Consider the following 17,768-nt stretch of genomic DNA (forward strand, 5'->3'; position numbering starts at 1 on the left):
CAAATACTGGGGCTAGTACTGTTCGTTAATGTTCTTCGTTAGTCATGTGCATGATAGAACAGAGTGCATGTTCGGCAGGTTTATAGGGGATAGAAAACTGGAAGGAGTGGTTGACAGACTGAATGGGTGCACTGCCATGCAGAGGGACCTCAACAGGCCTGGAGAGTTAGGCCATCGGGAACCTCATGAAGATCAGCAAATGGAAGTGCAAAGTCCTGTCCCTGGAGAAGAATAACCCCATGCACTAATACACACTGAGGGCAGCAGGAAAGCAGCTTTTCAAAGAAGGACCAGGGGCACTGGTGGGCAAGTAGTTGACCATGAGGCAGCCGTGCATCAAAGAAGGCCAACAGCATCCTGGGATGCACTGAGTGTTGCCAGCAAGTCAAGAGGGTTGATCCAGCTCTCAGTACCAGTGAGAACACATCATCTAGAGTGCTGTGTCCGGTCCTGGGCCCCCCAGTATGAGAGACATGAATATATGGGATTGGGTGCAGTGGAGGACTACAAAGATGATTAAGGGCTTGGAACATACAATAAAAAAGGAGAGGCTGAGAGAGCTGGGACTGTTTGGCTTAAAAGAGAGCAGGCTCTTGGTGGGGGCGTGTCTTATCAGTGTGGATAAATACCTGATGGGAGGGAGCAAAGCAGACAGAGCCAGGCTCTTCTCAGTCATATCTAGTGAAAGAACAAGAGGTAATGGGCACGAATTAAAATAATTCCTTCTGAGCACAAAACCCCTGTTTCACTGTGAGGCTGGTTAAACCCTGGAAGAGGCTGTCCAGGGAAGTTCTAGAGTCTCCATCCCTGGTGACGTTCAAAACGCGTCCGAGCATGGCCCTGTGTGCTCTAGGGACACTGGACTGGATGATCTCAAGCAATCCCTTCCAACTTGAACTATTGTATGTTTCTAATAACATCATGTGCGTATGATTTTTACATTTGCATATGCTTATGACTGTGAGTTCTTAACAATGTTAGTCTTCAAATACTCTGTGAAGGTGGATGTTTTAAAATTTAGCATGAACATAATTTTCTTACTCTTCTGAATTTAAAACTAGATTTTTTGTCTTTCGGTATATATGCTTTCATAAATCAGGATGCCATTTCATAAGAAGACTTCTGATGTCACTTGTAAAGTGTGACTGTGTCTGAATAGCGCTACTGTAATAACAGTCAGAATGTAACACTAATGTAAACTAGTTTTCTGTCATTGCCTGTGATATGTGTTTTATTTAGTCATGGTGACTGTGTTGATTGACCTTTCAACATTTCACCCTTTTTCCGAGAGGTTCCAGATAGTTGGAAACAAACACGCACACGCATGTGCGCACACAGGCACACAGGATTTTTTGTCATTTGTTTCCATGTGTTTTATATTGTATCTTTACTTTCTAGCATTTTTTTGTGTTGTTTTATTTGAAGAGAGTGAAATTTTTGTAAACGCCCTCATTGATCAAAACAAAAATGCAGCACAACACCATCCAAACTCTATCAACTTTTCATTGTGTTTCAGTACTTCTGGAACTTAGTGTTCATAGCTCAGAGCTTTAGTTCCTTATGAAAATGGAATTCCCAGTGAAGAAGTTAAACAAATATAAAATTTTTCTCCTCTGTAAAATGAGAGATACTGTCTTTTTTTGTCTGAATGGTTTTGGCTTTGAATTTTGTTCAGCGAGAAATATGAGAATCATCTGAGATTCTCAGGAATGTAAAACTGAATATAGGAAAATATTAATACAAACACATTCTATTTATAATATGTAAATGAATTTGATCATAGTTATAATCTTTCCGTTTTCTTAAGGTACATATATGTGTCATTCTTAAGAGCAATGAAATACAAGTTCATATTTACATCCAACTTCTTTCTTTTCTTTGTGTTGGTAAGTTGCCTGCAAGTACTCTCCAGAAATTGGTCATGTTGAGGTAGATTTTAAAAAATAAACTGCTATTGTGGATGTGCTTGTGAAATTATTTGACGGTGTTTTTGTAAATTGTTACAGGTGACAGAAGTTTCTCCTGGTGTGACGAAAAGCAGTCAAGCAGAAAAAGAAGGTCGCGTGCACCAGTGTTTTGAGTGTAGTCAAACCTTTTCTTCAGCCACCATGTTGATGCACCATAGTAAAGAGGTTCATGGCAAGGAAAGAATACATGTTTGCCACGTCTGCAATAAAGCCTTTAAGCGGGCAACACATCTCAAGGTATTTGGTAATAACAGTTGATTGTTCTGTTTACTCATTCTTTTGTTTTGGACTTTTTGCGATACTAATGAAAGGTCCCTATTGTCCCTCTACCTTTCCTTTCCTTTGACAGTATGAGGTGTGCATCTGAGAGAGGGAGTCTAAGTGATAATGTATACACAGAGAGAGAACTCTTTCTTGGAGCATGGAGAGGATTTTAATGCATGTACTGACTACTGAATGAAAAATGTGAATGCCTGTCATGAAAATAATAGTGCCAGAAAAATATGTCACTTAGTTCATCTGCTTATGTTTGTCATCGCTGGTAATCCTGATTTCCAGATAAGCTTCTGGAATCATAGGAAGCTGTCTGCTTTGCACGCTATCATTTGGTTTTTAGATGCTCTGTCTTGTGAGTACAAGTGACATCTGCAGAGGAAGCATTTGTTCTAAAATATCTTTATATTATTACTGCTGTCCAGTGATATTAACTGTGTAGATTTCTCTATATTATGAACAACCTGATACTTCCAAGTCTTTAAAAAAAAAAAAGTGATGTGTTTAACTTTTTAATTAGTTGATAGAATGTTCCTGTTGGGAATACTGGGCTGTACTAGACAAGTGGTACGTCCAGGACAGTACCCCATCTCTGAGAGATACTAAAAGACAGTGATTTGAAGAAGTGCTTTACAAAAAGAGCAAGCATATAATATAACTTGCCCAGAATTTATAGCAGGAAATTTCTGGAGCCAGAGGCAATGTCTTTATATTAAGTAGTTCTTAGGAGAGCTTTTCAGTAGTTTTCCTTTCACTTTAGTTAGGAAAAATACCCTGTTTGTGAAGTTCACTCAATTGGGGTGATCATGTGTGTCAACCAGACTATGATGCCTTGAGGAAACCATGATAAAATGTGGGGGTGTGAAACTATTAACCTCTGGTTTAGTAGAAATTTTCTGGGGGGGACACGAAAAACGGTATTGATACTTGTTTTCCTTAAGTAATGATAAGAAAACCCCAAATATCAGTCTTTCTTCAATTTGGTTTCTTAGAACTGGCTGGTGCTACTTTTTTTTTTGTAATTAAAACTTGACTTCTGTTACACACTAGTCCCAGGTTAAAGATATGATGAGGAAAATTCCTACCCTGGCATGGTGCTTAGGTTATTGTCTGTTACTCGTTTTTCATGTAGGCAGCGATGAAGTTGCAATAAGAAGACCAAGGCCAATCAAAATGAGACTTCAGGACCTTAGGATGATTGGTTAAGGGACGAGGAGCACCAGTAGTGTTCTCCTCTGTCATTCCAGTTGCAGGAAACAATGAGGGGGGAAAAAACCAGTAAGACCCAGCAGACAAATAACTGTTTCTGAGACTGGTGTCACTGGCAAAATTTTGGGGTTTTTGAGCGTGGGTCTGTCACATGACACCAGGCCTGCTAGTGACAGATGAGGTACACATGTTTCAAAGGGAGGAAAGGATTTTTGTGCAGGAGTTAGCAGGGCTCAATGAAAGAGCTTTGAACTGGGTTTGAAGGGGGAAAGGGATAAAACCAGACTTGCTAGAGATAAGTCTGGGCACAGTATGCCAATGTTTGAGGGAAGGTGTGCAAGTGAGGTCCTTTGGTCTGCTCCAAGATGTGCTGAGTCCACTGGAGCACATTTGAAATGTACTTATGCATGCAGCACCCTAGCCGTCTCGGTGGAGTTAGGGGATGGAGATCCACATGGCAGCAAAGGCGCAAGGGTTGCTGGTGTTTTAGAAACTACAGAAGCACCTCAGAACAGTCACATTGGAATTAGGGCTTCTCCCCAAAAAAAAGGTGGCAGGATCAATGGCCCAACTGGAGTACATCTACACCAATGCGTGCAGCATGGGCAACAAATGGGAGGAGTTGGAAGCCATTGTGCAGCTGGACAACTTTGATATAGTTGCAATCACAGAAATGTGGTGGAATGATTCACACAGCTGGAGTGCTGCAATGGATGGCTATAAACTCTTCAGAAGGGATAGACAAGGAAGGAGAGGTGGTGGGATGATGGTGATGAAAAGGTCGAGTGCTTATGGGTGAGAATTGGGAAAGGCCCACAAGGCATGTACCATGGTAGGAGTCTGTTGTAGACAACCCAATGAGGATGAAAAGACAGATAAAATATTCTGTAAGCAGCTGTGAGAAGTCTCGTGATCACTAACCATTGTTCTTGTGGGGGACTTCAGCTTACCAGATGTCTGCTAGAAACACAATACAGTGAAAAGTGTGTGGAAGACAACTTCCTGACACGGTTGGTGAGACAACTAGGGGAGGTGCCCCACTGGACCTGGTGTTTGCAAACAGAGAAGGACTTGTGCATCATGTGGTAATTGGAGACTGTCTTGGGCACAGCAATCATGAAATGATACAGTTTTTGATTCTCAGAGAAGTAAGTAGGGTTAGCAGAAATGCCTTGGACTTCTGGAGGGCAGACTTTTGCCTTTTGAGGAGGCTGATTAACAGAGTCCCTTGAGAGGCAGTCTTGAAGGGGAAAGGAGTCCAGGAAAGCTGGACATTCTTCAAGAAGGAAATCTTAAAGGCTCAGGAGCAGGCCATCCCCATGTGCCAAAAGACAAGCCAGTGGGGAAGATGACCAGACTGGCTGAACAGAGAACGTTGGCTGGAGCTCAGGAGAAAAAAGAGAGTTTATGACTTTGGAAGAAGGGGCAGGCAACTCAGGAGGACTACAAAGATGTGAGTTTAGGCAGGGAGAAAATTGGAACTAGAACTTAATCTTACTGCTGCCAGAAAAGACAGTAAAAAACGTTTCTTATAAATGCATTAACAACAGAAGGAGGGCTAAGGAGAATCTCCATCCTTTATTGGATGCAGGGGAAAACATAGTGACAAAGGCTGAGAAGTTTGAGGTACTTAATGCCTGCTTTGCCTCAGTCGTTAATACTAAGGCCAGTTGTTCTGCAGATACCCAGCCCCCTGAGCTGGAAGACAGGAACTGGAAGCAGAGTGAAGCCCCTATAAACCAACGGGAAGTGGTTAGCGACCTGCTACACCACTTAGATATACATAAGGCTGTGGGGCTGTGGGGCTGTATGGGATCCACCCAAGGGTACTGTGGGAGCTGGTGGAAGTGCTCACCAAGCCACTTTCAGTCGTTGATTGGCAGTTCTGACTAACCAGGAAGGTCCCAGTTGACTGGAGGTTAGCAAATGTGACACCCATCTACAAGAAGAGTCTGAAGGAGGATCTAGGAAACTACAGGCCTATCAGTCTGACCTCGGTGTCAGGAAAGGTTATGCAGCAGATCATCTTGAACGCCATCATGCAGCACATACAGGACAACCAGATGATTGGGCCCCATCAGCATGGGTTTATGAAAGGCAGATCCTACTTGACCAACCTGATCTCTTTCTATGACAGGGATGAGGGAGACACTGTGGACATTGTCTACCAAGACTTTAGTAAAGCCTTTGAAATAGTTTCCCACAGCATTCTCCTGGAGAAACTGGCTGCTCATGGCTTGGGTGGGTGTACTCTTCACTGGATAAAAAGCTGTCTGGATGACTGGGCCCAAGGAGTTGTGGTAAATGGAGTTAAATCCAGTTGGTGAATGGTCACAAGTGGTGTTACCCAGGGCTCAGTATTGGGACTAGTTCTGTTTAAGATCTGTATCAATGATCTGAATGAGGGGATCGAGTGCACCCTCAGTAAGTTTGCAGATGATACCAAGTTGGGTGGGAGTGTCGATCTGCTCGAGGGTAGGAAGGCTCTGCAGAGGGATCTGGACAGGCTGGATCGATGGGCCGAGGCCAAGTGTATGAGGTTCAACAAGGCCAAATACCGGGTCCTGCACTTGGGTCACAACAACCCCATGCAACGCTACAGGCTTGGGGAAGAGTGGCTGGAAAGCTGCCTGGTGGGAAAGGACCTGGGGGTGCTGGTCGACAGCCAGGTGAACATGAGCCAACAGTGTGCCCAGGTGGCCAAGAAGGCCAACGGCATCCTGGCTTGTCTCAGGAACAGTGTGGCCAGCGGGAGCAGGGAGGTGATCGTGCCTCTGTACTCGGCACTGGTGAGGCCACACCTCGAGCACTGTGTTCAGTTTTGGGCCCCTCACTACAAGAAGGCCATGGAGGTGCTGGAACGTGTCCAGAGAAGAGCAACGAGGCTGGTGAGGGGTCTGGAGAACAAGTCTTATGAGAAGCGGCTGAAGGAACTGAGGTTGTTTAGTCTGGAGGAGAGGGGGCTGAGGGGAGACCTGCTCACTCTCTACAACTACCTGAAAGGAGATTGTGGTGAGGTTGGTGTTGGTCTCTTTTCCCAAGTAACTACCAGTAAGACGAGAGGAAATGGCCTCAAGTTGCATCAGGGGAGGTTTAGATTTGATATTAGGGAAAATGTCTTCACTGAAAGGGTAATGGAGCACTGGAACAGGCTGCCCAGGGAAGTGATGGACTCACCATCCTTGGAGGTATTTAAAAGACATGTAGATGTGATGCTTAAGGTCATGGTTTAGTGGTGAACTTGGCAGTGTTGGGTTCACAGTTGGGCTCAATGGTATTAAAGGTCTTTTCCAAGCTAAATGATTCTGTGATTCTATGAACTTTCTCTGAAAAAAAGAGATTTGAAAAAATCTGCAGTTCAACTCGGGTCGGGAACAACATGGACAAAAACCTGCTTGCTACGTAAGGCTAGGGTGATGCTAGAAAAACATTTATATTTGAAAGTTGATTTCTTGAATGGGTACTTTCTCGTGTGAAATACAGCCGTATTTGCTTTATTTGGGGTGCTTTTTTAAACCACGCTTTATACCGGGAAACACTTGCTGCTCAGTGCAGTGGACCATTTTCAACCTTCAGATCCGAAGACATCAGTGTTGGCAAAAGGTCGTATTTTGTTAGCTCCTAGGAAAGGAGGGTAATGTTGCATGTATATGGAAAAATTGGGGAGTGAACCTCATCGGATGATGAGAAAATTTCAGCAGTTGCTTTTGTCATGTGGATGTAGACAGATCAGCAAAGTGACCAGCTAAGTTTTTGGAACATTTCATCAAAACTGTGGCAGAGGTTTGCAGTTTCATACAGCTGATCTTGTGGAAGCACTGTCACTCTGTTTCAACCAGTGTAATGGTTTGATCTTTATCAATCCAGCTAGTGGCTGTGAAGGTTAATAAATCTTATTTCAGGATTTCTGATGATGAAATTCCAAATGAATCTCAAAATCATCATTTTTCACTTCTGGTGAGAAGGAGGAGAGGATGTTTTAAACAGAAAGAAAGTTTCATTTACCGTTTGGCTCTCATGTCCTAAAACAAATTTCACCTCTTCATCAAACTCTTTTCTTCATTAAGGTGTTCCAGAGCATCAGCTGTGAGCAGCTTTTACACAAGGTTCCACAAAGATCAATGGAACCACAGGTTTTGTCTTAGGGTTTTTGGGAAGGGTTCGGTGTTCAGTGATCTCTTGCTCAAGGTCTTAATTTTGTGCTGGTGGTATTCTGGAGATCACCAAAAATATCAAGAGCCCTGCCAAACTTCAGGCTTTCCAGAAAAACCCAGTAGGAAGTAAGGGTACCAATGTTTAGATGCCAGTACTTAACTGTGTTTGTTTTTTCCAAAGGCATCAGTACCAGCAATTTCACAAATACCCACAAGAAAAGTTTCTTTAGAGAGAGTGTACGAACGCTTCCACCACGCAGCCCACCCTCAGTGTCAAAAATTTTCAGTCCAGTGTCTTTTGGTTCTTCTTATGTTGGCGACTGTCCTGATTTTAGACATGGGTGGTGACTAAACTATCCAATTCCGTAACGTTAGATAGTGGAAGTACCTGCAAGGTGACTGTAGATAGTAAAGCACAGACGACATTCCAAGATGAAAATAGAATGAGATTATGATCTTATTAAAACAATGGAATGAAACAAACTTTATATTGCCATACTTTGAGAGGTGGTTACAATTACTGTTTTAAGGTAGGTGGGGCAGAAGAGTTGCATACCAGTGCATGGGGGGGGAGGGGTAAAGGGCCCTTTCAAATAAGGTTTCTTATTCATTTTTTCTAAATAGATAATGTGCGTTTGGGACCCTAAGATACTTCTGATCTGAAAAATATGAGAATTACACAAACTTGTAAAACATCGTATGAACTATCAAAGAAATACCAAGCATGAATATAAAGAAGTGCTTGCACTTCAGAACATTGTATTGCCAGGAACTATTTTCAAAAACCTGTATTTTACAGGAAAAGTGTAAGGGATTGGCAGATCAGTGGAACAGAATTACATCCCAAACTGATTCTTCAGAGAAACATGATAGAGTTTTATGGTGGCTATCTGGATGCTCACCTGTTTGCTTTCAAGTAGAAAATAGGGTGTGGGGGTTGTTGGGGTTTCAGGGGGGATTTGTTGTGTTGGATTGGGGTTTTTTGTGGCGGTCAGAAAGAAGCAGCCGGTTTCAGATAATTTTTCTGGAATAGGTCATAGTGTGCTTCCACCATTTCAGTGCTTCAGGAGGTAATGAACAAGATAAAAGCAAAATATTTTCTTGATCGCCAACTAAGCTGTGGTTTATGAATCTCCTTTTGAGAGATTTTCTGAACACCTTTTATTATTTCCCTATAATACTATATTATAATAATTACTCTGATTATAATATTCTTTCCTGTAACAGTCACTGATTTTTCCAGTGCAAACAAATTCTGCAGACACAATTTGCTTCAGTCCACAGAGTGAGGAATAGGACTTTGTAGACATCAAGAAGACTTATTGTTTAGGTGTAGTAAAGACTAATTAATAGTCTAGTCTTTAATGAATAGACTAGAAAAGAATATCCACACACATTTTAAAAAGTAGGCAAGTACAGTATTGTTTCAAATATAGTTCTTGATCAGATTTTTAAATTAAATATGTTTGTATTTGCTTTCTTTTGCAATCTGAATTATGTATTAGTATTAATAATGAGATTGATACTTCTTTAAAATTGCAAAACTTCTGGGCCCAGTACTGGTGAATTAAAATGGCTGAAGTTAGAACTGTTATTAATGCTTTCTTATCAGTAAGGACTCATATATATTTTTTTTTATTACTAATTTAAGAGTTCAGTGTTAAGTGGTTCTGTTCGCACATTGACACTGTGTGGCTGCACACATGTATGTTGTGATAGTCCCCTCTTTGAGGCCTTTACAATTTTACAATGATACTTACTTATTCAGGTGCTGAGTAGGAGTATCTGTCTTTCAGGCAAGGGGGGAGGGGAGATGGATGCTATAGACGGGAAGGAAAAAAAAATCCAGTATTAACTTACAAAGCACAGTTGTCTGAAATCCACATTTGTAAGTGAACAAAGCATTTCAAGAGTTCTGGGGTTTTTTATTTATTTTGCTTCAGGTAATTAGTGAAGGGACTAACATATGCAAAAACACGAGTGCATACCGCTATTGACAGAGGTTTTCAGAAATGTGAAGATATTGATGCATCAGCCTTACAAGGAGTTGATATACAAAAGCAATCTCTCATTTAAAAGAAAAAAAAAAATGCAGAATTCCATCTTTTTCCACCTTGTCTACTGATGACTAAGATCCTCTGCTTTTGTGTTCAAAGTGTGAATGTATTTCTGCATTAAATACTGAAGTGTTTTTAGGTGGTCTGAAATGTGGGGTTTTTTTCTTTCTGTAATGGCTTAGGAACACATGCAAACCCATCAGGCTGGACCATCGCTGAGTTCCCAGAAGCCTAGAGTGTTTAAGTGTGATACTTGTGAAAAAGCTTTCGCTAAGCCAAGTCAGCTGGAGAGACATAGTCGCATTCACACAGGTAACACCAGAAATTATTTTTATTTTGCATAATTTTCTCATAAATATATGGGTGTTATATTTGGAGTCCTTGCTCATGGTTTCAGGTAACTGCATTTAAATGTCAGTTTAAGCTTAAACACAAGTAAATTTCTAACCCAAAGAGTCTAGAAATAAACATGAGAAACAGCAGACTTGAAATCTGCAAGACTGTGATGTTTTGTTTAAAGCCAGAACACTGTGCTTAGTGGTGAGACTAAGCTGCTCCGTATTTTGGGACTAGTGGTACTGCAGTGGTAGTGTGAATGCATGAGCTTGTATCTAAAAGTTTGTCAGTCTTTGAAGCAGATCTAATAAGAGCATTTTTTAAAGCAAAGTGGTGTAGAAACACCGGAGATGATCTTCTTCAAGCATGTAGGTGAACGTGCAAATAAGTCGGTGTTCTCAGTAATGTTAAATGGGGGACAGTCTTGACTGCTGATACTGACTGCTGTATGCAGTGCTTCAGTGTCATTGAATTACTTAGTTCATCTGTCTCTAATGCCAGTGCTTTTAATTTGTTGTGTTCTTCTCTGCAAAATTATTTTCTTCAACTGTTACTGTATAAAGACTATACTGACTTCTCTTAGGGAGCACACGTTTTCTGTGACAGAAGTGCTGTTCAGGTTGCAGCCTCTGCCCTGTCATAAGTTGAAAGCTGTACATTGGGTAGCCCAGCTGCCTTCCCCTTCCCTTTCTGTATCTTCAGAACAGTGTTCTTCAGAACATGAGTTCTAAATATAGGAGTCAGTTCTCTGAAACAACTTCTCTCTCTTCCATACCACTGCTCCCAGTAAAGAGCTTTCACGGCTGCTAGAGTTGAAAAGGATAGGGGGAGGTTATCTGTGTTGCTGCTATGCTGGAGGGGACCAAGGAATTTGTCTGGATGTGCTGTAGCGTAAAGAAACTCCCGCAAAAGTATAACTGTCTTCCAGTGAGCTAGCCAGAGCTTTCTCTTCCCCCTAGTATCAGCTTCTGGTATTTAGCTTTTGACTGCTCTTCGTGCGTTTAAGGCAAAGTTCCTAATCTATTCCTTGAAGTTGTCTTGTTAACCCTGTAGTTTTTCCTTGGTTAGCATCACTGGCTGGTCTTGTGACATGTAATTTGAGTTTCACCTTTGAATGGACCTTCACTTCGCACCTTCACATTTAGGCTTGCGGTTTTTAGTATTGCATCTGGGAAGTATAGACTTGCCTGTATATCGAAGTGTCTTGTACGTGCTCTCATTTCATGCATCAAAAATTTTTCTTTTTCTTTGGCTTTGACAAATGCAGTCATATATAAACACGCACACTCTCACATGCATTCTGCCTTGCTGTTCAAAATGTTTGGAAGGGATGTAAATATTTATTCAGTAGTACCTTTGAATTCTTTTTACATGTCTGTGATATCTGATAGGCTGTTGATGTCTTGGGACCACTACCAGTATTGATAATTTACATTATCTTCATGTGTCCTTGCATACTAGTCTATCTATTAATTTCTCTTCTCTTAGTTATGTTTATGGCAAGTTTTTAAAGGTAGGATCTGTCTCTTTGCTCTTTTTTTCATGAAGCACTTAATGTGGTAGAGTTTCAGTCCAGGTCTGAGGGTGTGTAGTGTGATCTTATGAATAATAAATGATAAAAGGGTTTCCAGGGAAGACAGAGGGGAAAAAAAAAAGTAGTAGATGAAACTGAAAACATGTTAAGAGTGCCACAGTCTAGGAAACTACTTTAACTTTCCATATAGCAGTGGCTATATAGAAAAGTAGTAGTTAGGTGATCAATGACTTTGTCTTCTGTTAGAATTAAGTTAGTTCATACTCACTATTGCACATGACTAGTTATGTCTCAGTAACTGCTTAAGACAGGATCATACTCTTTTATCTGTGCTTTCTTGCTGGCTTTTGCAGTATATCATGAGGTTTGCAGACAGATTCGTGCAGTCTGATACTTGTTTTACCATGGGAAAAAAGAATTGGATAATAAATTATATAGTGATTCCAAATGTTTGTGGGTGAATTATATCAGTGAATTAAATCAATGTGGGTGAATCAAATCAATTAAATACAATGTGCAGCCTGCTGTGCCATTTTTTTATTTGTTCTGGTAAAATTAATTTGGCTCGTTTTGGTTGCCTAATTCAGCACATGGTTCGTATATTGTCAAAGATAAAGTAGGAGCAGTAATTGAAAGTGCTGTTGCACCTTATTTTGAGGTTTGATCTGTGGGGTGTTAGGGTTTGCTCAGCAGCTGAGAGCCAGAGAGGTCTCAGGTGCTGGCCCTGACTTTTTTTGGCATTTCATTCAGTTGCTGAGAACTGTCTAGCAGGAAGGGATAGGACATTGGATAGAGAGGATTTATGAACTTGGTGAATTTATGGTTTGAGTCCTTTTCCTGAGGGAATTCTGGGATTTGGGAATCCTAAGAGCAGGTTTAGAGATGTTGCAGTGGGAAAGCATGGGTAGGTAGGGGAGGTACTGGGCATAAAAAGCAAATGAAAAACGTGAGTGATCACTAAGATGGGAAGGGATGAGATCCTTATGTATCGAGTTGTGTGTCACCCACACTGCAGTATTTCATATTGGTTGCGGCAACTGGAGAGTAGTGTAACAGGAGGGGAAGTTTTCAGTGCAGGTGGGATATGATAGACTTTAATATTAATGGGCTGGATCATCAAATTCCAGCAAAACTTAACTTCTGGTAGATAATCAGTAACCCTTGGTAAGAGTAATGGGTATTGGCAGCCATTTGGCAGCTAGCAGCATTCATCACTGAACAACTGCTGCCGGTTGCAGTTACCGTACTGTGGGTGTGTGTCAGCGTGTTTTATAAGGGGTGTTTGTACCTACTGGTTGAAGGTGGTTTCCCATCTGAGTATGGGAGGAAACTTTTATCTGATCTACTAGAGCTGGTTTTATGTGTTAGGGGTCTCTGCTGACCCTGTGTATTCTCATCTGATGGGTTGGCTGGTTATGCTTCTCTTTCCTCCACCCTCTGCGCCACGAGAAGTGGTGTCTGCTCTTCCTGAGAGCAAAACTGAAGAAGGGGAACAGAGCTGTTTGTGGTTACTGTGGTAGAAGGGAACATTCTGGTTGTATTCAGGGCAGGAGAAGAGAGGCAGGAGCTGCAATCCAGGGAGAATAAAAGTTTGGAATTCCCCAGTTGTTTGCTTTCTGCATAACTGACTTAAATAATACAAACTTTAAAAAGATGTTCTAATTAAGAGTTCCACAAAATAATCTGAAAGTGGGAAAGAAGGCCAGTTTCCCTTTTCCCTGCCATGATTTATGCTGTCCATTGTGATAGACACAGAGCACTTGAGGAAGGCTGGCAGCAGAGTTGAGTCTCTTTATGCATCTGTTTCGCATAAATCTGCACCATGACCAGAAAAATTCTTTCTGCTTTGGAATGATTTGTAATTTACTCACTAAACCCTCAGGTATTTTGGGTTTTTTTATACTTGGGTGCTCATGTGCTAGGAACACCCAGAAATTGTAACAATCCTTGCTAAATTCATTTTTATATGTCTGTTGTCTGATGATGTTGAAACAGCAAATCAATCTACATGATAGTCATTCTTTCAGAAGCGAAAGTTCTTTTAAAAATACCTTAAGACCAAAAGAGTGAAAGTGTGCTGCGCAGAAGTTTTTAGATGCGTGCTGTTACATGAACTGTGATAGGAAAGGCTAATCTAAGTCTAAACGGATGTGCTTTCCTAAAGGTATGATCCCTGTTTGTGAGAAAGTAGTTGTGATTTCTATCTTGATTAAACATTTTTAACAATTTCTAATGGGCAATACCTACTGAATGAGTGGCTGTAAGGAAAACACATTATTTGTCTGAATAGCTCTAAATATCCTATATATTCAGATTTATCAGTGAAGAATGAACAGTATGGAGAAATGTTGCCAAAATTAGAGGGATGCAGATGCTTCCAGTTCTACCAAAAAGGCATGTGGTAATCCATTACACACCAAAAAGGCTGTTCATCTTAACAGAATAGAAAACCTGGAGTCAAAAGTATGTGAGAAAACATAGATTTCACTTTAAACTATAGAAATAATTGTTAAAAATAGACTGTGCTTTAAAGGACCTTTATTGATCGTCTAAGAAGTTGGATTTAGCATGGAAGCTACAGTGCATGTGGGGACACTAACAGACAGGTAGTGAAGGAAAAGAGAAATTGATCCTTTAAAGAAAATTGTGGAATGTATTTATACTCCTGCTTGTGTTTTATTGTGCTAACTGATAACAAAGTGTGTTTGTAAGTTCAGAAAGTGCTTTTAGAAGTCCCTAATGACATACGGCAGTGTGTCTTGTGTTGATGTCGGAGGTTGTGGTGTTGACTGTTGGAGCAAAGATCTGGTTTTGCAAAGTAGATATTGTAAAAGTTTAAAATATTTTTACAATTCATATGTTCTTGAGTTTATATTTAGAAATTAGTAGTATTCTGGCAGATCTGGAACAATATGCCTGCTTTGGTAAGATATAGGAATCACTAATAGCTATTGGCATAGAAGGCCATAGGTCCCATGTAGTATTACCAGAACTTTTTTTTTAACACGTTTGACTTTCTCATTTCTTACAGACCTCAGCTTTGTTAATTCTAGAGTATTGCTTTATATACATTATTTGTAAATGACATAAAAAGGTGATGGTTCCTGTAAATACAGAAAAGTCAAACTGCACCTCTGTTAAATTATTCACTGAGATAATAAATTGTATATGAAGCATAACAATATCAGTGGTTTAGGACTTGTGTAAATATTCTGACATTTAATTTGAGTTGTTTTGCTGATGATACGGGCTTGTAGTACTCTTTTGAGAAAATCTCAAGGAAGATCATCGTGTCTACTTAATTTCTAGGTCATCTTGGTGATTTGTACTGAATTCTGAACTGTGTTTTTTATGTTGAAATGAGAAATTATTAAATATGTTTTTCTCTTTTATAAGGGGAACGGCCATTTCAGTGTACACTATGTGAAAAGGCTTTTAACCAGAAGAGTGCTCTTCAAGTCCACATGAAAAAGCACACAGGAGAGAGGCCTTATAAATGTGATTACTGTGCAATGGGATTTACACAGAAGAGCAATATGAAATTGCATATGAAACGGGCTCATGGTTACACCGGTATGTAGCGTAGTGATAGTAACGGTGAGTGCAGAACGCCGTATGCTTTACTAGGAAAGCACAGAACACTTCCTTTAAGTTATTGGGGAACTGGGCACAAATAGCCAAAGACCAGAGTTGATGAGTAGGTAGTTCCACACGCAACCCAGAAAGCAGGTTGGAAGAGAGACTGGTTAGTGCTTAGGCTTCCTTGCTTTTCATATGGAGTTCTGTTGGACAGAAATACAAAGTTCAACAGCTATTACAGGAAAGCAATTGATTATGTTAGACTTTTTTTTAATTTTTCAAAGAGCATCTAATGAATTTGAAGAATTGGAATTGGTTGTTTAATACCTTTCCCGGTGTGATTCCTTTATTCCCAAGTGCTATATTTGCTTTTTTCTTACACTGTACATCGAATCACACTCATTTGTCGTCTTCTCTTCTACTTTGGTAGGTCCTGTACAAGAGCCTGCTACTCATCAAGAACAAGAAGGGGAAGACATTAGTCGGGCTCTGAATTTAGAAGAAGTGGTACAAGAATCTTCAAATGAATGGCAAAGCATAGGCAATGTTTTTCGATGACACCTTAAAATATGAAAGCTAATAATGTTTCTGGGACTCAAATTTCTCTAAGCAAGTTTTCAGAAAAGTAAAAGATGGATTTTACGGTTAAAGCTGCAAGCATTGAGAATATTAACAATAGAATAATATATTACAGTTTTTTTAATTATTTACAAAAATTACCTAAAAGACTCATTCTTTTTTTAAGCTTATAGAATGTTGGGAAAACATCATTTGATCTGTGCTAAGTTGTCTGTGAATCAATGAACTCAGGTAATACTGTATACAGTTTCATCTTCTAATTCACAGCCAGTATATCTGTTTGAAAAATAAACTGGAACTTTATATCAGAGTAGAATGATTCCCATTTTTAAAGGAGGTGAAGGATGGCTTCGTGGGAAAACTATGAAACTGTCAGTCAGCTTTCTTTTTTTACATGTTTAAAGAAATCATTGAGGTTGGAAACAAAATGTTACAGAGTAGATGCATGCAGTATAAAATAGTGTTGATTTTATTTTTTTTTACAAGGCACAGGAAAATGCCGTATTTCTGTTTTAAGCTTTTTTTAGTATGTTTTGAGAATTTGTTGGAAAAAAAAAATATGCCATGAACTTACAGCTTTTCTTGAGTTAGACTCTTGACGGAGAGTATGTTCATTTCCATTCCAGCCACAGACACAGTTAGTTATTAGTTTTTACATTAAAAGTCTGAGGTTTTAAGCTCAGCAATAACTGTTTAAAGAGAATCCAAATTAGAAGGGGTTCCAGTGAAAGCCTCTTCTTTCATGTTTGCTGTATTGGATCAGCAGGTACCTATCTTGGTATCTGTGGAAAGCACAGCCATATACTAAATCTGGGAAGTAAACGTACAATTTTGTGTTAGCAGTGAGAAAGTTAGGTGCACACGAGGTTACCTGTATTATTCCATATTCCCCAGTGCTATAAACAGTTATCACTTCAAATCTGTAAACTCCTCATTAATTTCTTTGTGAATTTTGGAAATATGTTACTTTTAAGTCGTCATTTCAGCAAAACTACCTAGTTGACTAAGTAATGCTTTGGAAAGGTGCCACTTAAGTATATTCATAACAAAGAAACACTGGAGTAAAAACATAGTCATCTTTTAGACATTCCAAAGACAGAAGCTCTTCTCTTATTTTTACCTTGTTCTTTTGAATTTTATTTATGTTACATATATATAGATATATATATGTGTGCTTGTATGTATATATATATTTAAAGTTATATGAGCCTCTGTGTGGCTGATCAGTATATTTTGTAAATACCAATCCCAGTTGCAGGAAGTTCATCTTTTTGGTTTGCCGCAAGTACTTCTAGATCAGTGGTGGATTTATTGTACTATAATACAGAGATGGATTTTAATTTACCTTCTGAAAGATAATTGCTCTCAGATCCAAAAAGCCCTTTTCTGTAAATATTGTCTATACTTTGTCTATGATACAAACTGGTTATTTCAGATTGCTGAAGCAAGAAATCACTGTTGGTTTTGATAGGGCATCTCTAAATTCTTTTGGTAACTCCTTGGCATATGTATATAAGTAATATAGTTGGTGACATGAAAATAACACTTTTGTTATGTGGAATATTTAATTCAAAAACATGTTAAATAATATTACTTTTTTCCAAATTCTGTTGTGTGTATTTTTTATGCGTTCGATTCTGGATTCTAGGAAATCTGAAAGACTCCGTTTAACAGAAGTGCTTGTCTCAAGATGTAAAGAATGTATGCGAAGTTCTTCCAGCAGTGCCTTTCCTTCCAGACAGCCTGTTAGTGTTTCGCCTGTTCAAGACAGACGTTACATTTTACAGTTGTCTGAAGGCATACTGGCCCCATGGCGTAGCGTCCTGTTTATCTGTAATAGAGCAAAATGTACAGTGCTGCGTGTACCGTGTATAGTGCCTTTTCCCTGTTCTTTCAGAGCAAACTATATATACGTGTAGTAAAGCTGTGTCAGGGATGACACTCAGTTGGACAGAAGGTGATTGACAGCTGGTCACGTCCAGATGCAAATCCATCCTTCATAAGAGGAACATGGTTCCTGCACGCTTGGAAGCGTTCAGTCTGCTCCAGCTGTGACTGCTTTGCCAGCTAGTCAAAACTG

General features: G+C 39.9%; 1 protein-coding gene across 10 annotated transcripts in view; it reads left to right on the top strand.

Annotated features, from left to right (window-relative positions):
• ZNF236 (zinc finger protein 236) overlaps positions 1-17,243 on the top strand; it is an 88,900-nt gene extending 71,657 nt beyond the window's left edge. For all 10 annotated transcript variants that reach the window (XM_075416593.1, XM_075416583.1, XM_075416587.1 and 7 more), the window contains 4 exons: positions 2,007-2,204; positions 9,843-9,972; positions 14,927-15,103; positions 15,540-17,243. In XM_075416593.1, the coding sequence (XP_075272708.1) occupies positions 2,007-2,204; positions 9,843-9,972; positions 14,927-15,103; positions 15,540-15,667 (633 nt within the window). In that variant the 3' untranslated portion in view covers positions 15,668-17,243. The remainder of the gene's footprint in view (positions 1-2,006; positions 2,205-9,842; positions 9,973-14,926; positions 15,104-15,539) is intronic.
• Positions 17,244-17,768: the final 525 nt, after the last annotated feature.

The sequence above is a fragment of the Opisthocomus hoazin genome, chromosome 3, assembly GCF_030867145.1.
Source record: "Opisthocomus hoazin isolate bOpiHoa1 chromosome 3, bOpiHoa1.hap1, whole genome shotgun sequence".
Lineage (NCBI taxonomy): Eukaryota > Metazoa > Chordata > Aves > Opisthocomiformes > Opisthocomidae > Opisthocomus > Opisthocomus hoazin.